Source organism: Cinclus cinclus, chromosome 7, assembly GCF_963662255.1.
Source record: "Cinclus cinclus chromosome 7, bCinCin1.1, whole genome shotgun sequence".
Lineage (NCBI taxonomy): Eukaryota > Metazoa > Chordata > Aves > Passeriformes > Cinclidae > Cinclus > Cinclus cinclus.
In genome coordinates, this window is record NC_085052.1 from 15,653,425 (window position 1) to 15,676,429 (window position 23,005).

Below are 23,005 nucleotides of genomic sequence, written 5' to 3' on the forward strand. Positions count from 1 at the left end.
ATCCAGGCAGCTGTGATACCAACAAGACCATTTGCACAACAGATTCAGAGTCCTGTTTATTTTGTTTAGATGATTTCCTAAAGCAAGATACTGTTTAAATTTTTGGGAAAGGAGGAATAATATTTTTTACCCAAACCCTCTGTAAGAATCAAACTAATTTAAAATCACATAAATATATTCATAAAAGCATTTGTATAAATCGTCATGTTTCCATCACTGCATTCTATTTTTATTGCCAGCCACGGTGTATGATGACTGGGTGTAGATGTCTGAGACATCTCTGATTTACCTGCCCTGCCTCTGCTCTTCCACAGTCGCAGTAGATGTACTTTCTTCTATCATACGAATGAGCTTAAGTTTGTTATAATATTTGCAGTTTACTCTCACAGTGTCACCTCATAATTGTTAAATTAATACTGAATCCGGTGACTGTTAAGATTAGAAAGAGTCGTTTCAATATCCATCCTTTCATCTGCGCTTGTGTGACATCCAGTGGCTGAATGGGTCAATCACAGGCTCCCATTTCTGGTGAAAAGTTTAAAAATTACTCACAACTCCGTGTAGAACAGGAAAGTAGGAAAAGTATTGCATAGTAATGCTACCAGAGCAATTGCTTAATTTTGGTTCAAAAAGAAACTGGTGATTAAAGCAGCTTGCTCAAGGAAACACAGTGCAAATCTGTACATAGCTTTAACTCACTGCAGCCTTTAGTGTTCTTTCCCACTGCTACTGATGTGAACTCATCTCCTCAGTGTTCCCACTAGGCACAGGTAAGTGAATAAACTATTTATCAGCCTACTCAAAAATGAGTAGTCTCTGTTTTCCTGCATTTAGCTGTTGACTGCACCATGAGTGTCTCGATTCAACAATTCTGTCAGGAGCAGTACTGAGATTAGGAGACAAATTTTGATTGAAACCCTCAAAATATTTAAAAAATCAAAATATATTGATTATCCAAATGATATTGAATTAGGCTTCTAAAAAGTTGTTTAAACGTAAAGATCTAGAACTCCAGTCTCATGTTTGAAATAACTGCCTGAAATGAAAGTAATTCATGGCAGTTGTGCAAAGTGTTTTCTTTGCCATCATCATGGAAGTTACAAGACAGCAGCACTGTTCTCAACATTTGTTGGGAACATGGAAAACAATTTTTTTCCATGCAGGTAATAATTTAGTAACAGGGTTATTTTTTGGTCATGCACATAAACCCCACAGCTATCACAGAGAATTTTTTGCAATTTGTTATTATAAGTGGCAACTACTAATGCTGAAAAGGAAAATTATGGGAACATGAATATTTGTCTGTTTTTCTAATCTGCTTTAGGAGGTCCACAAACTTTTTTCATAAATCCAACTACGTCCCTGTGAGCAAGCTTTTTATACAGCAAAAGGAAAATATTTTTTTTAAATTCTAATCTCATAAAGTTTAACAGAGAAATTAAGTATTGATATCTAGTGTCTGAAATTCCTTTGAAGTTATGTTTTCAAAATTAACAAATTTCAGGTTTAATATTTATTTCAAGGATGTAAAAATATTTTGGCAGGAAATTTGTTGTTAAGACAAATATATATTGGATACACACGCATACAAAAGACTGTGCAGGCCTGGGTAGTGCATATGAGGCAAATGTTACCAGCAGACAGGAAAAGAGCAGCTGTGCACCATTCTTGGACACAAAGTCCTCAGGAGTCACGAGGTTAGCACAGGATCTTTTTTTTATGCCTGGTTTTGCTGACTACAGAGTCACTTAGTCAACTATAATAATCAGAATAAAAGTCTTCTCATAAAGTTAGTTTTATGCTACTCTATGGCAAGGAAAAGCAAGTCAAATCTCTCAGAATTGTATCTAGAAGAAAATAAAGATCAGAAATATGAAAATGCCCTTGCTGAGATCCAGTCCTTTGAGCTGCCTCTTGGAACCACCCTAAGGTATGCTTCTTTTTAATAGTATTATACTCTTCATGATGGATGTGTTCCATTCTACAGCTGTTCTTTCTGTCAGCACAATATATTAGAAACTTTGTTTTCCTGACCCTGAAGCCTACAGGAAAGTTGAGTTTAATTTTTATGTGACTGGCCATAAGTGAAAAAATACAAACCAAGGTCACCTACTCTGGTCTTTCTTTTCACTAGGACAAAGTGATCTGTTTCTGATGGCTGGCTGTAGATTTGCAAAAAAAAGAAAGTGCTCTTAAAAATGAAAACAAGGGGAAATTTTCTCTTTTGTGTAGTAATGTTTCTAGTTTAAAGTTAACAGCTACATTTTTAAGAATTAACTGCTTCTTATTCTTTTTTTAAAAAATGCAACTTTTGTTTTAATCACCAAACACACAATTACTTAAGGTTTTACTGCTGATATTTCTAAGCACCTGAAGATTTTTTTTTTTTCATTTGTAGCTTATGGAAACTGTTTAATGGTAAAAGTGCAACTGAAAACATTCCTCCACATATTTGTCCTTAAAACATGTAATACATATAAGATTGCAATGTAATTTGTCTAGGTATATTGTCAGTATTTGTAGACAAGTTTTAAAAATAGCCTGCCTGGCACTGTAGGCATCAGGTTGCAGTACCGATCACACTAAAAAAAGAAAATTAAACTTGTCCTGAAAAATGTGTCAACCTCTAACTTCAGTATTTTGGTGATGGGGGAAAAAAAGGAATGTGGGAAGATTGTTGCTGCAGTTGAGTGATTTCTTCAAGGAAAGTGGTAGGATTTTCCCTTTTTTTAACTTTTAATCAAGCACCTTATAAACACTTGTCTACATTTAGAATAATCCTTGTTGATTTAGTAGGTGTCACCAATAAATTCATCTGAATCAACACTGAATATGATAAAGACACAGGCATAGACAAGACCTGCACCGTCTTCAGTGCTATTTATTAACTCGTGTACAGGTGTAGTTGCATCAGGGCAGAAGAGATGATGGGCTTGGTAACAGTAACTGGAAGGATGCCAAATGCAACTGTAGACCTCGATGCATTCACATTTGTCAAATGCTGTCAGCTCCTTACTGGAAAAAGTAGCTACTCATCACCCTGAATTTTACATATCTGGCCTATTTCTTTAGATAAGCTTCCCACTTGTGTGCAGACAACTTTGCCCAGAAAGCAGGTGCATCCTGTCTCCTGAGCATGCAAAACCCAAGGATTAGTTAATCCCTCACCACAGGACATAAAGTGCAAAATTTAAATAGAAAATATTCCTCCTTCATTGGCACAGGAAGCTTTGCTGTACAAAGCACTAGGAAACATTATGTCAGTTTCTAGTGAAACACAGCAGGCCACTGCAAGTAAAGGTGCGCTTTTTTGTTTTGGCTTAGTTTTGTTCTATTTTTTCCCCGACACCCAAGCTTCTATCACGTAAAGAATGGCAGGAACGAAGTCAGTGACATAACCTGAATGCAGAAACCCCCGCAGAGCCCCCGCCTCAGGGGTCGGTGCCTCCCTGCCGGGACGGGCACGGTCCGCGTGTGCGGGAGCGGTCGAATCAAAACAAACATAATAATAACAATAACAAAACAAGACCACACCGTGAAACAAACCAGAAGTAGCTCAGTGGAAAAGGCCGTGTTGAACCCTACAAGCCTTCGAGGCGCGTGTGCAGCGCGGCGCACAGGGGCGCGCAGCCGGTCCGGCCGGGACAGGGCAGGGGCCGCATTTTGCGCGTCCCTCGTTTGTCACAGCGCGCTGAGCGGGGGGCAGCGGCTGGCGCCGGGCAGACACAGCTGCCCGCGGTCTCTGCCGGACACCGGTGCCCGGAGATGCCATGGGGACCGAGGGGCTTTGCCGAGCTCCCCGGGCATCCCCGGCCTAGCCCTGCCCCTGACGGGGGCAGCGGAGCACCGCCGAGCTAGTGCGAACCTGAGGGGCGCTCCCCGGCGCGCCCCGCGCCCCTTCACCTTCGCCCGCTCCTGCTCCTGTCCCTCCTTCCTCCCCGCCGCCCCGTGCCCGCGAGCACCGGGAAACCCTCCCCGACGCCTCCCGTGGTTCCCGCCTGGCTCCGCGGCCGCTCCTCCCTCAGCGCCTCCCGCAGCGGCGCGGCCGGCGGGTTCCTCCCATCCAAGATGGCGGAGAGCCTCCCGGAGCATGATCGGATCCTGCAGGAGATCGAGAGCACCGACACGGCCTGCGTGGGACCCACCCTGAGGTGCGGGGCGCGGGGGCCGCGGCGCCGCCAGCGGGCGAAGCTCCCCCGCCCTGCCCGCCCGCCGGCCCGGGGGAGTCGCTGCGCGGCCCGGCCGCGCTGACAGCTGCTCCCCAGGGGCCGCCCGCAGCTCGGCCGGCGGGAGCAGCCGCGCAGGGCGCGGAGGGGACGCGCAGCCCCCGGTGCCGCTCCGTGGGGGCCCGACCGCCGCCCCCCGTGCCGGGCGCTGCCGGGCGGAGGGAAGGGGCCGGTGCGGCGCGGGCAGGGAGCGGGGCTGTCGCACCGTGTCGGGCCTCTGGCGGGGAAGGGAGGCCGAACGGAAACGGCGACCGTGGCCCGGCTACAGGCTGGCCGTTCCCTGGCATTGTCTACCGGGGAAGCAGCCGGGTACGACCCGGCTCCCGCGGAGCTGAAGTGCGGCCTCGGGCCGGGACGACCCTGGGCCCGGCGCGGGTGGCCGGGCTTGGGGCGCCGGCCGTGACCCAGTGCCGGCCTTTGCTGCCCGCCCTGGACACGAGTCAGCTCCCTGGTGTGCCGGTACCACCGGTTCTGTGTTGAGAACGGGGCCGAAACCGAATCAGGGGTGGGTGTTACAGTGCTCCGCTATGCAGCCTCTAATGATGCTGTCTGAAACCTACTAACCTGGTCAGTTTCCTTGGAAATGTGAGTGTTTAGAGCATTTCTGGTATGCCATGACTTTAGTGGTTTGGTTTTCTGTGGTTTTACTCCAGTTCCACACAATGCCAAATGGCTTAACCTGCATGTTGAAGAAAAGGTTTTACATAACCTTTCCTGTTAGAGGCGAATGTGGAAGTGCTTTTCACTTAAGAGCTGGAGAGATAAGGGCAGGGCCTGTGGAGAGTGAGTTTGGTTATGGAGGAAACACAGGGGAACGGGGATCTTCATCATGGAGCTTTGCGGATGCTTCCCTGATTAAAGATGTCTGAAAGAAGTACAAAAGCATAGGCACCAGCCAGACGGGGGAGAGAGAATTGTGAATTTAAATGTTATCTCTTTGAGAAGATACAGTGAGACTGTGTGCAGAAAACTGGAAAAGGCAGTTAGAGTGGCAGCATGCTGCAAAGCAATGAGCATAGTGCTGCTGACTTTTCCTGCAGTGGGAATGGTGCCTGCTGGAGAGCGTGGACAGGGCTGAAAAAGAGTGAACGCAGGCTGCATGAGTGAGGAACCCAGTCCTGAGAACTGGTGGAAGAGGAGTTTCTGCTGTATGCCAAATGAGTCATTTCTGCACATCGTAGCAGTTGATTTTGATGTTGTGTCTACATGTGTCTAGAGTGGATCCTCCAAAGCTGTGTGGGAGGTGGCAGTCTGGGCATTTGTGTGAGGCTGGGGTTAATCAGTCCTCTCAGAGCCCCCATGAGAGTATGGTGGGGTTGTCTAGACATCACACGGGAGCTGCTTGGTGGCTCAGTCTGGTCTTGGAGGTCAGCTTGGAGCAAATTGCACTCTGATCTCCCCTTATGTTCCTTAGACGCAGCTGCTGTTGGGAATACAGTGTAGAGATGCTGAAGCTGAGCATCACAGGGAGCCTCACATGTGAGAGTCTGTGTGCTTAGGTTCAGAGAAGGTAGCTGGGATGCTTTCAGGAGAGAAGGTAGCTGGGATGCTTTCAGACTTGAGTTGTCCCTGGAGGCAGTTTCATCATGTTTCACTTAACAAGCCCAGGCAGGTTAAAGCTGATGCCTGCAAAAAGCCACAACAAATATTAAGTATAATTGCAGTTTCACCACCATCTTCAGTATAGAGCTGATATCAGAGTAACCTGTAGAAAGGACAGAGTATTAGGCTACACAGCAGAAGAAGGCATCCACAGGTGTGGATAGGGAAGGGACTATATGATTCTCTTACCCATATTAAGCATTTAAAATGTCCTGATGTTTTTATAAATACTAAAATTTAATTTCTTAGTTTTTTGCATGTTCCTGTCCTATCACTGACTTTTCAGTAAGGGAATTTTGGGTTGCTGACTTTGATGATTTTTAGGGAAAAAGTGAATGTTGGTCTGATTTAACCTCTAGTGTTCAATTACAGATAAAAAAAACTGAGGTGAAAGAGTGGTTACACCTGGCTGAGTGTTTTGAAAGAAGTCCACCAAGCACCACAGAAATATGCTTCTACTCCATAAGAACAGCAGTGTTTAAGACCAAAACTTGAGCTGTCTGCTCAAGTGTTAGAATTTGTGAATTGCTGTGTGAAACTGAAAAGTCTAAAGTCCCGCATCAAATTACAAAATCTATTTCAATGAAAGAAGCATGAACATAAAATGGCGCATTATTTTCTGCATGAGATCTAGGTTTTACTTGCTAAACAATATAAATCAAAGAAGTGAGTTGAGTAATTCTGTGTGCAGTTGCATAAGGCTACAACATGAAGTGATCCATTGATTTCCAGTCACAGAAGCTATTGAAGCCAGTTGTCTCACACAATGACTGAGATTACATTAATTTCATTATGTGAAATGGAGTATTTTTTGTAATCTCTGGTTTGTAATGGTGGGAGAATATTTATAGCATTGCCACATGAAATAAAGTACCAACATACCTACTTAAATAGCAGAACAAAAGAAGGGACTTGAGGTGAGTGGTTTGGATAAGTAGCATGAGGTAATTGAGGTAACTAAATGCTGAAGATTGTAGGATATGCAAGATCTGACTTATCCTTAATTGTTAATATCAAGATATTATTGTCTTCCTAATGCATCCACTTTCTAGTGCTTCAAAAGGGAAGTGTACTTTTTTCCTTGTGGGCCTGAAACACATTTTTCCTCCTGTTTTTCTTCAGTGTTTTACTTGCTGTCCCTGCCAGGGTGCAGTTTCCTACCCTGCTACAAGAGTGGCAGCACTTGTTCTTATGATGCAAAAAATAATAGCATTTATTGGTATATATAATGATTTTGTGTATAATTTACAGGTAAGGAACAACATACAGATCCTGCAAGTGATTTTCTACTCCTAAGATCTACCCATAAAGAGGAATGTGAAATGCAGGTCCTTTATAGGAGGAGTCAATTTACAGCTAGTGCAGTTGGGATTATTTACTGTTTAGGAGAATTAGTTCCTAAAGGCTGCTCTGCATCTCAAGAAATGAAGAGATTGTATTGGATTAAATTAATTTGCTTTTTAGATTTTACCTGGATTAATTTATTGATTTAAATTTGCTGCTATTTTACTTGCATCTCTAGATTCAGTGACACGTGCTGAATCATTATAAAAGAGACCTAAGCCAACATGCCTTTCATTAAATAGGCAGACTGTGTATATAGCAAGCCAGGATTATTTTTTTTATCAGACTCTGTGAAGCTTTTATCAGCATCTTTCTGGCTTTAATGGCTAGTAAAATGAGATTAATTACAAAACTTGTTAAAGGCTCATCACTCTCACGTTTTTATATAACACGTTAATATTGTATAATTCCTGTTGCATACATACTTTTGAGCTTCTCTCAGGGAGAGCTATCACATTTCTAATCTTTAGAAAGGAAATGGTAGAAGATGAAAGAAAGGCATTTCCCATAATCCCCTCAGCAACAACAGAAAAATCAGAAAGTTAATAACAGAAAACTTCAGGCCCTCACTGAAATCTGTATCTGAATACATCTTGAATAGTCAGTTGGACATGCTGTGATAGCTAGTAAGACAAATTCTCTTCAGAAGAAAGTAATTGACCTTATTTGATGGCTAGTTTATGGTTGGTTGAAAAAGGTCAAAGTGGAACTTGAAAGAGTAGAAGTTGTTCTGCTAGTGCCCTGTCTAGTATAGGTATGAGTCTCTTTGAGTCTGTAGTACTGTGTAGTATTTCAAAGCTTTTAAAAAAAGAGATTAATTAACTCTTAAAGTCTAGCTTGGCAATATATTTCATAAGCATATGGTAGACTTTCTCTAAACACTTCATCTTGGGAGCTTTGTGTCACTAAGTCTGCAGTGTTCTGTGTTTCCCATACGCAGCCTGTCAGGGGAGTACCTCCATGCCCACAATCCGTTGACTGAACAAAAATACAAAATTAAAATTAAATATAAAAACTCTTGGGGATTTGATAATTTAAATTTTTGTTGCTAAGGTGAAATTGATAAGGAGGTGCTATGTCTACTGATGTATCTGTAAGTGGAATGTTCTCTGTAGCTTTAACCCACAATCACAGCTTGGAAAGCGCTCCTCAGATGTCAGTGTCAAAATGCTTTTAATCAGATTCTGTCTTCCTGAAATCTGTCATCACTAAGCTATTGGCTAGTAGATGTTAGAGATTCTTCTAGGTTGCTCTAAGTTGTACATGAAACTCCTTTACAGAGTTCTTAGAGAGCCTCCTTTGAAGACATTTCGCTGTCTTGTTTTTGGCTGCAGCAATCACACCCACAGGCACTGTTCAGTTGATGCATTTCTGTCTGATGCTGCAGTATGCTGCAGTCACCTTCCAGTGATCTAGGACTGCATTGCACTGGTAAAAGCAGCACTGAGCGGAGACTCAGAGCAAAATAATTTCTGTATAGTGCTGCATTTTTCTCATTTAGGTTAAACAGAGTTTGGAGGTCAGACATCATAAATGAGTTTACTTGGAGTGTTAGAACCAATTGATAGCTTTTCATTCTGAACTGTCCTTGTGTTGCAGAAAAGCCAAAGGTAAAAGCTGCACTTTAGTAAGGTATCATTACAGAAATAACCGAGACTATTTTGTCCTTTACTGATCATGGTCTCCAAGAAAATTCAGAGTTAGAGATATGCAGAGAGAGTCTGATTCTGCTGCTTTTACTGTGTTGTGGTACACTTTGCAACTGCAAATGCTTTGCCCAGACTGGGGTCTGTAATTTGTATTTTGGAGATATTCTTGTATTCATTGAGGGGGCCTGTCCAAAGCAAAATGAGCGAAGTGCTTAAATGTTATGTAACTTCAGTTTCCAGCAGGCATGATTTAGGTATGTGATTGTGTGTCTTCAGCACAGCAGTTAGTAAGCAGTAACATAGACAGTATGAATGAAATCTCAAAATGTGGGAAGATTTTACAGCATTAACACAATTGCAGGCAGGGAAATACTTTTTCTGCCTATGGTCTGTTGGGATTTGTGATGTGGTTATCCAATAACAAAATGTGGTTGCCTTCATTTTTCTCCTGTGGTCTTACTTGTCTGGTAGGATTGTCTAAAGTAATTTTTCTGTGTTTTCATTATTTTGGTTTTGGAGCATGAGCCAGCAATTGGCATTTTTGTCTATAGCTTAGTCTTGTTTTAAATATAGAGCAGACATAAGAGTACTCTGAGAACAGTACATTTTAAAGCCAGTGCTTTAGATCAGAATTTTAATGGTTTGATCATATATTTTTATTTCAAATAGTATGATAATATTTTACAGAATTGTAAGCTGTTGGTTTGAAAATCAGTAGACCCTATCTTTATTAATGGTCTGTCTTCAAGCCCTTCTCAGTTTTCAAGTTAATGTGTTTCATTCCTAGTTCTCTTTCAAACAGAAGTAACAAAGTAGCCCCCAAGAACTGGAAATTCCTTGCCTGTTAGCTGTGGTCTCCTTTGGATGGTACTTTTACGTGTATTGGTTGTGGTTTAACCCCAGCCAGCAGCCAAGCCCACCTAGCTGCTCATTCAATCCCCCACCTGCAGCATGGGGGAGAGAATCAGAAGGGTAGAAGCTGTAAAACTTGTGGGTTGGGATAAAAACAATTTAACAGGGGAAGTAAAGGCTGCACACACAAGCAAAGCAAGGAATGAATTCACTGCATCCCATGGGTAAACAGGTGTTCAGTCATGTCCAGGACAGCAGGGCCCTGTTGTACATAAGTGGTTACTTTGGAGCACAGAATCACAGAATTAAGGAGGTTGGAAAAGACCTTTGAGATCATAGAGTCCAATCCGTGACCTAACACCTCCTCATCAGTTAAATAAACCATGGCACTGAGTGTCACATCCAGTCTTTTTTTTAAACACAGCAGGGACGGTGACTCCACCACCTTGCTAGACAGACGATTCCAGAGTCCAGTCACTCTTTCAATGAAGAACTTTTTCCTGATCTCTAACCTAAACGTCCCTTGGCGCAGCTTAAGGCTGTGTCCTCTTGTTCTGTGAGTTGCTGCCTGGAGAAAGAGACCAGTCGTCCCCCCCCCCCCCCCCCCCCCCCCAACCACCTTTCAGGGAGTTGTAGAGAGTGATAAGGTCACCCCTGAGTCTCCTTTTCTCCAGGCTGAATAACCCCAGCTCCCTCATTCATTCTTCACAGGGTCTATGTTCCAAGCCTCTCATCAGCCTTGTTCCCTCCTCTGGATGCGCTCAAACACCTCAATGTCCTTCCTAAACTGAGGGGCCCAGAACTGGACTCGGCACTCAAGGTGTGGCCTTACCACTGCCAGGTACAGGGGAAGAATGACCTCCCTGCTCCTGATGGCCACACTATTCCTGATACAGGCCAGGATGCCATTGACCTTCTTGGCTACCAGGGCACACTGCTGGCTCATGTTCAGTCAGCTGTGGACCAGTACCCCTAGGGCCCTTTCTGCCTGGGCCCTGTCCGGCCACTCTGTCTCCAGCCTGTAGCCCTGCAGGGGGTTGTTGTGGCAAAATGTAATCACTCCAAATATGTCCTCCCTTCCTTGTTCCCCCACTTCATGTACTGAGCAGGATGCCCTCTGGTCTGGAATATCCCTTTGGTCAGTCGGGGTCACCTGTGCTGGCTGTGTCTCCCCCAGCCTCCTCGGCAGCGTGGCAGCACGGAAAGGCCTTGGCTCTGTGTGAGCCCTGCTCAGCAATGACACCAACATCTCTGTATTATCAGCCCTGTGTACAGCACAGATCCAAAACACAGCCCCATACCAGCTGCTGTGAAGAAAATTGACTCTACCTCAGCCCAAACTAGCGCATATATTTATATTTCGCTTTAGTATAATAGCTAACTCTTGGGTTGTTATGGAGTAAGTAGAATGGCCTGCTTGCTGTGAACCAGTGTATCCTAAAAAAATATAGGATTGCTTGTAGTGTCAGTTGCAGATTTTGTTACCTAGTGCAGGATTTGATGGTATTCCAAGTATTTAAGTTGAAAGACAACAGCCAGATAAAACAACTGTCTATGTGATGTATATTGCTATGAAGGAGCAGTTTTTTTTTTTTATTGCTAGTCCATTACATGGAGTCAAAAGGGCATATAAAGAGTGTGTGCTGTAGGCTGATTAATCTGGTTTTCAGCAGCAGAACTGCAGTTCTGATTTTCCTGTAGCCTGGTCATATTTGCCATTGGTAGCAAAAGTATTTTAGAAGGAATCACTTGCATTGCTGCAAGTTTCAACATATTACTTCTCAAGTTTTTATAAAGCCTGAAATTGTTTGCAGGTAATCATATCTGCACTGCATTTCTTTTGTTGTGAAAAAATGTTTAGGTTCAATGCTGATTAAGTTTGTCATGAAGTATGTGTCTACACATCAGGATATCTTAATCTTTTAACTGTTCACATGTCAGCTTCTGACTCAGTTCTTGCCGTGATTTCCAAATGGGCAACTGCCAAATGAAGCTTTAACCTAGCTAGTAATCTGTATGAACTGTTCTGAAATGGCTCTCTCCAATTTCACAGGCATTGCTGAAGAGCTTGAAATTGTCCTGGTGTTTAGGAAACATGCTTCAAAATACATTAAAGCTTTTAAAATAGGAGAATCATCTGATGCATCATCATCAGAATGGTGTACTTAGTATATGTTTCGTGCAGTTTGTGTCATTGTCTCATTTAAATTCAGCCTTCTCTTCATATGAACAGCTTATGCTTGTGCACTCTTACATCAATTAAATTCAGAAAAGCCAGTTCTTATTCCCGTCATTTCTTCATTGACTTGTTCCTCAAGCTGATTTTATTCAGTGTCTGGTGACCCAGATTTTGGACCTGCCATGTGCATAAGAAGTGCATAATTTTACATCCTTCACAAATGCCAGTCACACGGGTGGTTACTTCCTTACAGATCTTTCTGGAAAGCCAACAGCATAGCCTGTGCTCCAGCTTGCTTTGTTTGTGCTTGAACCATTGCTATCTACCTCAGGAGCCTTAGCATAATTCACCTATATAGAAGTCTGGTTTTGGCTGGTAAGTGCTGGTGTATTTGCAAGTTTTATCATGTTGCATTTTATGTATTATACTACTAAAATGAGCTCATTCAAGTTGAAGAGGATTAATATGTCTTAAATAATGCTTTTAAGATAATGCCAGAGAAGGATTTGCAAATAGGAAACTATGGTTTGTAGTAAACTATTAAGTACTAACTCATTCAAAATTACAGACCTAGCTTTGCATCAGCATCAAGTAATCACATGAGATCTTATCTTGCTGAAGGGCTGGCTTGCTGTGGCTAGTTGTAGAATCTAGCTGTGGCTAGTCTTTCTGGCTTTTTTCTGATGATGGTTGAAATGCCCAAGCCTAATCCCTGTCACCACAGAGCTTGGTATAACAATAACAGTTCAATTTGAGGTTCAGCTTGATGAAGTATTTCAGCAATGCATCTCTTCCTCATCTTGTGCCTGTCTACTACGGAACTATCTGTACTCCTGACAAACTGGGTCCTGTGCTGGAAGGAGTTAATGATCTCTCCTGGACCCTGGCTGAAGCCCTTCCTATACCTCAACCTTTGCCAGTAATAGCAAACTAGTAGGGAACTTCATCACTGATGGAGGTATTAAGAAGGAAGGAAATAGATTTTAGAGTGCATCAGCCTTGATGGAAAGATGGGATTGGACAGAGAAGACCTAAAGGACACTGGGGATATTGGTTTTTTAATAATATCATGAGAAAAGTGTTCAGTTCTGATAGTGTGAGTGGGATTTTCATTGTGTCTTAGGGAAAGTAATTTGCTTGTAAAATTTCAGTAAGTGTAACTTGCAATTCTCCCGTGAATCAGAGCAATACAAAATTAATAAGGCATGTACTGTCATATATGTACCTGGGGGATACTTTTGAGACATTTCAGCTTCAAAAGGAAATGTTTAAACTATCAAGTTTTGGGACTTTCACAAGGCATAGAGTGACTTTGAAGGATTTTTACCCCATTTTGTTCATAGAATCAATGTTTTTTTTACAAGTTTTGTTTTCAGTTAATTTCAGCATTAAAGTAACATAGGTATGGTTTTATACTGTATATTTGTTCTGGTATGATTCATAAACTTAGGAAACTGCAAAGAAGCAAACAGATTTTCTTTGTTTGTCAAGCAGGTAGAGAACTGGAGTTAGTCAGTTGCATCAACACTCTTAATGGCTTCCTAGCTGTGAGAAACACTCTGAGTTTCAGTTCAGCTTCTGAATTGAAAAGAGATTTTGATTTTCTTCCAAAACAATTGGTGCATATTTATCTTTAAGATTATGTCTCAAGTGCTCTAGATAAAGTTGACAGATTAGTGAGAGGTTGTAATAGATGCCAGATTAATTGTGGCACATGTGTAATAGAAATCTCATCAAAATTTTTAAAAAGAAGCTCACAATTTGGTTTACAGATGAATCCATTGCTCCTAAAATACAGCAATTCATGTAACAAGCAGTCTCTGGAAATATTAAGGAGAGATTAAAATATTGCTATATAGACTTCAGTTTCGTACTTCATATTCTATGAAATAACATAGGTTATATCCAGCTACATCCACTTGTATCCATGTAGGTATATGAAACAGATGGCCAAACTTGGCACTTCATTCCATGGCGATAGCCAGTACCAGAGCAAGCAAAGCTGCTGTTTCCTTTGCTGCCTTTTTATCTACCATTACAACACAAAATTTGGAAAAAAAGCGGTAGCCCTGCACTTGTTTTTCAGTTTCTTGCTTCATACATCAGTAAGTCGCACAAAGGCTCAGCAGGAAGAGGCATCTCCTTGGTCAGCAGTGTAAAAACAGGAAGGAGGAAGTCTATTGCAAATCTGGGTGTACTGATTATCAGCTCATGTTTCGCTGCAGAGGATGTTCATTAACAGCCATCAGCATGATCCATTGCTTATCCAGCATGAACAATGACTGCTCTAGTGCTGCTACTACAGAATAAGGACCCTGCTTATAGGAAGTAATGTTAACTGACAAACTGTACTCGGCCCTTTCCTGCCCATAGAAACAGGATACTATTAGTGAGAACAATTCACAGAAATTGCACATCCAGGAAAAGCAGGCAAGCAAAGCATAACAGCTAAACTAAGATTAATAAAATCTTTTCTCTGAATAGGCCATAGCTGAGGTCTGTGTTGCTGTGGCATGTAATGTGAGCTTTTAAATAGAGTGGTGAGATGTAATTATGAGTAAGAATGGCAAAACTGGAACAGAGGTAGCATCTGGCATTGAAAGGCTGCTTAGGTTTTAAGAAATGTTCTTATTACCATAACTGCAATTGAATTACAGGAAACACCTGGACATTATTTTATAAAGCTTTTTAGGGTGTATGCAGCCACCTATATGACATTACTCCGTGGAAAAATCTTACAAAGTTTGCAGCTTGTGTAAACAGAAAATATCTTTGTATATTGTAGGACAAAGGAAGTTTCTGCAGTGTTTCCTGTGAAATTGAAGCTCAAATGGAGTGTGTGATACAGTATCGTGGTTAGGGATGCCATGGTTATAGTCACAGTGTGACAGGATTGTTTTAAGGGCAGAATCTTAATTTGCATTGTCAGTGTTTTGTGCTTTCACTGATCCCACTAAACTCATCATTCAAATTTGAATTGTAATTATTACTTTATTTTAGAATTTTATTTTTAAAAATTATTTTCTGTTTCATTTTTCAGTGTTTTTTCAAGGAAAGGAAAGATAGGGAGAGCATCTAGGGGGTCACTTTTTGCAGTGTGTGTACGGGAACTTGTTGAGAACATCTCTAGCATCAGGACAAAATTGGCATTGGGAGCAAGATATGAATTCTAAAAACATTATTATGCATAAGCACAGTTTCTTCATTTGAGAGTTGGTTTATTTGTGTATGTGTTTTGTTTAAAGTATTTATTTGAAAAATTGAATAAAAAGTGCATGTTTGGGGGGAATATTTTTTTTTGTGCCTTTGTTTAATTGATCAAAGTAATTTTTAATTTAAATCAGTAATTATTTCCCCTCCATGCTGCTTAAGTTGAAGCTCTACAAATGTATCTTTTTCTCTTGCTTCCGTTGAAGGTCAGAAGTTGCATGGTCAGACTTACATTCCATGTCAAACTCATACAACTGTTGTACAGATACGTGTAATTCCTGTCATTGTCACAGCATTCATGGAGTTGTAACTGATTGGCACTTGCTGAGTGATTATCAGTATCCTGAAAGGATTGTGTGCATACAGTTTTTTATTGCTTCATATGTCTTGTGTAATCAGGAAATGAAAGACGTTGTGGCAATATAGGCAGGGGTGGGGAAACCTGCAATTCATCCCAGAAATGGGACAGAACAGGATGGGGTGGGGGAGGTATGAAAATGGTGGAAGGTGGCAAGTCATTAATGAGGAGTTTCTTTGTCCTGTAAAAAGATTGCTGTGTTTTTCTCTTTTTTCTGACATGTTTTTTTTTGATATTTAAAAATACATTATCTGTTTTAAAAGTCTCTGCTGCTGCTAGAACCTATTATAAATGATTAGTAGAATTGTTCTCCCAAAAGGTTTACAGTAATGCTCCATAAGCTCAGATTTGTCTTTCCTGAATATGGATTGCAATTAAAAGTTGAATCATTGCCCATTTAAAAAAGCACACAAAATCCCCAAATCTTCAAGAAATAATAATTTTTAAAAACTCCAATGGAATTTGTTAAATATTATTTTTTTCTTTATCTAATAGACTGAAGCCTGTGTTCCTGAACAGTTATTCTCTCCTTCACAAAGTTACAGCTATTGCTATAGATATAAGACAAAATTACTTCAGTTCCCATTTTCAATATTCTTGAAATCTATTTTTCCATGCTAAAACAAGTAGATTACTGGAGAAGTTGTACTTAGGTCTGGCTTTTGTAATTTTCTCATCTAAAGGCCATAGATGTGGAGATAAACTGGAGATGAGGAGGGGGAAAAGCAGATTTGTGGTATTTGCTGAACTTCCAAAAAGTGATTTTGGGCTCCTCAGCTTTTACACTTAATAGTCTATATGCGCTTCTATTGCCTGCCCTTCCAGTAGTCCAGTCAGTGTATTAAATTAGATTAATTTCTGGACTTACACTTATTTTTTTCTTCTGACTTTTTATTTCCCTCCTCGTTGGTGAAATTCTCATCTTCTTTTACTCCTGCCTACAGTCAGGCATTTAAGGACATATATCCTGACTGCCTGCACAGAAATATTTATATGAAATGATAGCAGAAATACACTTTTGAAATGAGATGTAACTATTTGTGAAGACATTTATAATGCTCACTTAGAGTGATAATGTATATGTAGGGAGTTGTCATTATGGATTAAATCAGATTATTTCATGATAATTTATTTTGAATATTAATTTTTTTTGAAGGGCTGTGTGGAATTCCTGGAATGTAAAATTTTACAATTTTTAACTAAATTATAGTTCTCTGGAGATAAGCTTACTTACCCGTTGGTATTTTTGTCCATAGGGTGGTGCCCTCTGGTGCTTCAGTGTATTTTTGCATGTAAACACAAAAAGTCATCAGTAAGACCTATTAAATACACATTTTTCGTATTGTGTTTCAGCTTTGAAAGTAAAAGTTTTAGGGAAGTTTTTTATGGTATAAAATAAACTAATTTTAATTATTTTATTTTATTTATTTTAGTTTATTAGTTTTAATTTTATTGTCTTCAATTAGAAAATGATTGCATATCTGTAAGTCCTCCTTTGTTATTTCTTGAGACCTTGAATTCAAATCTGTTTATGCTTGTTGTTCTCCCTTCAGCCTACCTGGTAAGAAAGACCAAGGTAAAAATATCCCTATTGCAATAAAATGTGTCCAGTGAACTCAGACATTTTTCTTCTTTAGGTCAGTCTCTGACTGCTCCTAGTTTATTCTTTTTCATTTTTCAAGTATTTTCTACACTATCTTCTTTTCACCTAGACTGCCATTAATATGACTCATCCAATTTTTGGAATGTGAAAAAAACCCCAGTGTCTCAGTTTATATATAGAGTTCTGGGAATATAGACAGATAACCTGCTGCACCTGCTACCAGGAAAGCTGTTCAGCTCTGCTTATGCTCTTCATGGGTTTCCTGCTTGCCCTGTTCATTAAGAAAGAAATCAGTACCTGTCCTGTCACTGGTTTGTCATACTGGTGGCTAAGTAGTCACTCAAGTTAAAGTTCTCTCATTCCAGACTGAAAATTAAGGTGATAACGTTATGTTGGTTTGGGTTTTTTGGCTGCCAAAATGAAATATAAACTTCTATCTCCGACATTAGTGATTTTCTCCTTTTTTAAAATCCAGTCTGAAGACTCATACCAAGAAAAAAACTTTTTTGTCCAATTTTCATGGTATGAATCAACCTCTGGTAGTCTATAGGCTCCTATAGTTGGGCAGATAAGAAGTTGAAAGCAGTTTTAATAAAAACTGATCATGTTTTTCAGTTTGACACAGTTCAAATTTGTGCTGTATTTCAGACCATCAGCATTCACTTCAGGGGCCCATAAAGCAAAGGGGATCCTTGGGGCTCTTCATTCACAGGTGTGTAAATGTAAACAACACCTGAAAGAACTGTGGTATCCTAGGCACATTTGCCCCTTTTTATGACATTTCCTACTGCTGGATGTGAAGCAATTTGCAGTGGGAGAGAGATTTTTAGGGTAGACATAATTGCATGTCATTGTCATCTCCTGAAGAAATGGAGCTAGAAGGGGTTACTACTTCCTCACTTGGTTTTGAACAGAGCTCTCTGTGTGTTGTAAATTCAGTTAATTTTGTCTTGCAGTTTTAAAGAATTGTCTCTAGGATGATTTTAGGATTTCATGTCTCTCTAAGATACTGCAGTATTGGTGATTTGTCTACCTGATAATTTAGCTCTCAAAAGTGGAAAATTGTTATCAGCATCTCTTGCAGTATCAGTATCTGTTGAAATGTACACTTTCAGATAATTATTAAGAGGTAGCAATTCTTTATTTAGATAGGTGTAGATAATCTTTGAAATAAGTGTATGTATGGAAAATGAGCTTGAGTATCAGAAATAAACTATGATGTGTGATGTTCCCTAACAGGTAAGTCAGGTGAGTATTGTATCAGTTGTGTTAGCAGATTTGAGAAAAAGCCCAATTTCTATCCATGGCTGGAATGGCCTGACTCTCCAGTGTACACTTAGGTTTTCAAAAAGGCTGGTGTTTTATGCATTTGTTGTTCTGCAGCCCCTGAAACTGCATGTGCAAAGTGTCCTCAGAGGACAGTGTCCTAAGGGAGTCAGTAATAAACCTCTTTATTCATCTTCTTCTCACGTGAGATGAGAAAGTTGTGATACAAAGTGTGAATTTATTTTCAATACTCTTGACGATTTATTTTTGTAAAGGCAAGCAGTTCGGTCTCAGGGTTTTTTTTTTTACTCATGTGCTGAAGACCATTGATTTGTTGTTCCCACAAGGTGGAGCTCTTTACGTATGTAATTAACATGGAGTTTATACTACTGGTGCATCTTAGGTCTGTCAAAATACTGGTTTAAGTCACAGGTCACAATTTTATTAGTATCCTTGCAGAAAAGGGTGCAATGTACAACACAAAATAGTGACTAGTGTTTTAAGAAGATAGGCTCATCTTGTGTTTGAGGTATTGGGAAAGTATTGCTTTCTTCCCCCTTATTTTGAACATTTATTTCCTGTATTATTTTCAATTAAATATTGTGATAATACCCGTGGGATTAAAAATCAGTACTTTATTGTAATTAAATTTAAGCATATGTGGCCTTAATATTGAGGAAAACATAATCAATATGTATTTTTGTAACAGTGAAAACTGTATTGCCTGTGCTACATTGTATACACTTCCAGAACTTCTGGCTGTGTTTTCTGGATTTTTTTTGATAACATTTTAAAGAGAAATCTTCTGATTGCAAAGGATTTCCTTCTGTCAGTATTGTAAGAGCATGTGTGAAAGTGTTGGCTCAGATGTGAAATGGATCAAAAGTTTTCAAGGCAGCTGTTGGGATTCCTGGAACATCATGCAACAAAACTAAGTCCAAAAACACAGAGCATTGCTACCATCAAAGAAAGTTTGGTGGTATAAACTCAAGTATGGAGTTCCTCTTGTGCCATCTTTTTGCAGTCTCATTCTCATTTTAGTTATATTTTTTTTTACTGAGATGTACTGCTCTTTTCATTTATGCTTACGTGACACAATTTACAGTTTGGGTGATAGATAGAAGTCCCCAGTGTTTGTGGTAATGATGCTCCTTTCTCACTCCTCTTTGAGAACACTGGAAGGAAACCTGAACTTGGAGGCTTCTTCCATCCCTTTTAGAAAAATGCTAAAAAAAGCAGTAATAAATTGAACTTTCTTTTCTGTCTGTAGGGAGGGGTTTTGTTTGGTTTTTTTGTTTGCTTGTTTCTTTAGCATGCAGTGCAGTGTAGGTGGTGAGTCCAGCCCAGTTTGAGGAGGCTCACGATTGCCAGATATCTGTGAAGGCACTTTAATGCCTCTGGTCCTCCTAGTCTTTTTTTCTTCTCCAAGAACTCTGACAGCAGTTGTGTCCACCCTGTAGCTTCCAGCATCTCTGACCCTTTCCTTAATGGAGCAGCACTGACGTAACTGTAATGTGTATTTTGGAGTGCTACCGCATGAGTCATTGAACCTTTTTCTTATCCCTTCCCCATTTCTGTACAGGTGACAGTGCTGTGGTCCACATGCTTGCCCCAGTGGTTTCTCATGTAGAACATCAGGCTGCCTGATGAGGCCTCATTCACTGCCCACTGTGTCTTGTACCTTTCTTGCCTCCCAGCCCAGGATGCTGCTTCTCCCTTCAACCAGCACTGGGTTCTGCATGTAGGTATTTTCCCCAGTGATGCAGGTCACATATGACCATCCACCACAGCCTTTTAAAGATCAGTCATCCTGGGCAGCCTTGAGGGAGCCTTTTAGGCAGTCTGACAGGAGCCTCAGGAGGAGAGACCTATGGCACACATTTGCTCTCTCCAGCCATCATGTGGTGGTGGAAATGGTGAGGGGTGAACCACTTTATGGGTCAACTATCTTATTTTTCCCCTGGTGCACTTTGGAGCCTTATTTTCCTATCATAAACAAAAGGGGTTATTCTTGGAAAATTTTATTCAATAGATTTTTCCCCTGAAAAAATATCTATAACAAGAGGAATATAAAGAATTGGCTTTCTTCCTTCAACATGTAGGACAGCATATTGCCTTTCTTCTGTCACTTAAGTTCAGTTGCTTCTCTGAATATACTGTACGAAGTCAAGAGAAACTCAAAAAGTGGAAAGAATCTTACTACAAAACTCTTTTCAATCTCTTCTTCCTTTTCTTCATTGAAAGGTCATGTTCCTGTCAGACATTCAGCTACAGGTTTATTGTGCTGATGATGAGCTCAGATCTCAGCAAAGCCCAGATGTCTGATTAGCAAAGAGAATCTTGAAGAATATGGGAAATCACACTTCCCCAAGAAGACTGGGAGGGAAGTACTTCTTGCTACTCAAGAGTTTTGGAGGATTTGACTCATGGGTGCCTGGGTCTTGAACTTAAGACTGTACTTCTGCAAGTAACACTGAAACACTGGGAATTTCAGCCTTTCCTTTTCCTCATGTTAACATTTTTTTAATTCTTAGGTTTTTCTAAATCATGTTCTCCTTATAAATATCTGGAGAAAACTTTATAATTGTGAAAGGAAATTAGAGGCTAAAAAGGCAATTTAAAGATTTTTGATCACTTTTTTTAACACTTGTAGTTTGCAGTAGAAACATGTTTGTGTATGTATGATTAAATCATCCTCATACTGCTGCTCTCACTCTATGTGAAAAACTACTTCAAAACTACCAGTCTTTGCTGTTGTTGCTGTATCAAATTATTAATCAGTTTTTGGAACTGTCTGTGCCTTGCCTTTGTTGGGAGGCTCCTTTGGTTTTGGTACAGTTCTGTAGAAAACCTCTTCTCTTGCTTACTCTGCCAAAGTGAAAAGCTTTAAATTGCCCTGTGCCTCCTTTGTTCCTTCTCATGCTTGAGCATTTTTCCATGCAGATTTCTGTTTCTGATGCTGCTTAACAAACTACACCAGTAATTTCTCCCATGTTTCCTGCTGGAGTTTCTAAGTGAGCTATTCAAGAATCAGTGAAATAAGTGAGAAGACCCGATTGTAGCCCTTCCTGAGAGTTAGGTGCCATGGAGGAGGCAGCCTTAGGTGTGTGCATGTCATGGTTTTGCCCTGGGAGCTGCTGGGCATGGACGGGTGGGGACGGAGCCTTGGGGATTGCCTTTGCCAGGGGTCTGGCTGCTGCTGCACAGTGCTCCGGTCATTGCAGCTGAAGGCATCCAGCCCTGATTTAGTTGGATAACTCTGCTGTTAGGAATACCAGGAAAGCAGATTTGTATGTTTGCACTTCTTTATATTTAGCAAAGAGTGGAATTTGATGGAAAAGCGATCCATGCTATTTGAGGTGGTTGGAGAAACTGATTCTTTTGTACCCGTATTTGAGCATTAGGGCATAAATAACAGACCAGTGAGGCTCAGGTCAACCATGATGTAACTGGTTAAGCACCTGGATTAATGCCATAAGGGCTGGGTTTTGCACCATCAGTTCTCAATTTTGTGCCGTCTTTTTTTTAAAATCCTATTTTGATGGAGTGGATCCACCAAAGGATGCCACTAGCATCAAGTTTGCTTCCTTTTATTTTCTTGTTAAGAGAGATAGGTTCAAATAAAGATTGTTGCATACATGCTATTTTCGACTGTGGAAAAAAGTAAACTTTTAATTTCTTATTTAATAGGTCTGTATATGATGACCAGCCAAATGCACATCAGAAGTTTATGGAAAAACTTGATGCCTGCATACGTAACCATGACAGGGAGATAGAAAAGATGTGCAATTTTCACCATCAGGGCTTTGTGGATGCTATTACAGAACTTCTTAAAGTTAGGGCTGATGCAGAAAAACTAAAGGTAAGGAAACAAGTTTTTCAGAGTTTCATATATTACTGTCTTAGAATCTGAGTAGGAACTGGACTCTTCTACTGGAGATTAGTGTTTATCACATGCATTCTGATGTTTGCAGCAATTTTTAGAAGTGAATTGAACAGGATTTTTTGATTAGAGCCGTTTAGTAATTTATATTTACAAATCTATTTTGTTAGATCTCATTTTGATTTTTTAATGTATGTTTTTAGAAAATGCTACCAAAATAATTTGCCTTTTTTAAAGGCTTTCTCAGAAGGTGGAGGGCAACAAATGGTAAACACAGTATTTCTTAAATTGATCTTTTCCTAATCATGTGTTTATCTGTCAGACCTTAGAAGAATTGAAAGTCCGTATTAGAAAACTAAAAATACCACAATTGCGTGTTGAAAAAAACCCTGTTCTTTTCTTTGTAATGAGCAGAAGAGTAGGTGATGTTAGTCGTTTTCATAAGATATGAGAACCAAGATTTCCTCACAGATCAGAATGCAGAATAGTGAATTATGAGGTCCGTTCCCTTTTAGCTCTCCTTACACTTTTGAGAGCAAAATATGCACACCAGACAGAATGAGCACAGTTCATCAGAGGTTATGATTAGAAGACCATTATATAAAGGATATTCAGATAACAAGAGACCAAATACAGCATCAATGAGGTCATTGAGCATCTTTGTTCAGAAATTAATGAGATTTTTAATAAACTAGAATGTGCTTCCTTATTATGATGACCTAATGAGTCACTTACTATGTGGGAAAATCTGAGGTTGAGCTTTGCCTGCACCTGCAGCATTAAAATGTTGCTGTGGTTTGGAGATTTCCACGTTTGATGTTAATCAACCACCC

General features: G+C 40.3%; 1 protein-coding gene across 4 annotated transcripts in view; it reads left to right on the forward strand.

Annotated features, from left to right (window-relative positions):
* The first annotated feature begins 4,062 nt into the window (after positions 1 to 4,062).
* Positions 4,063 to 23,005, forward strand: part of EXOC6 (exocyst complex component 6) — an 86,601-nt gene continuing 67,658 nt past the window's right edge. For 3 of the 4 annotated variants that reach the window (XM_062496178.1, XM_062496180.1, XM_062496179.1), the window contains exons 1-2: positions 4,069 to 4,151; positions 21,980 to 22,151. In XM_062496178.1, coding sequence (XP_062352162.1) covers positions 4,069 to 4,151; positions 21,980 to 22,151 — 255 coding nt within the window. Of the gene's footprint in view, positions 4,152 to 21,979; positions 22,152 to 23,005 lie in introns of all 4 variants that reach the window. The other variant, XM_062496181.1, reaches the window with a different exon arrangement.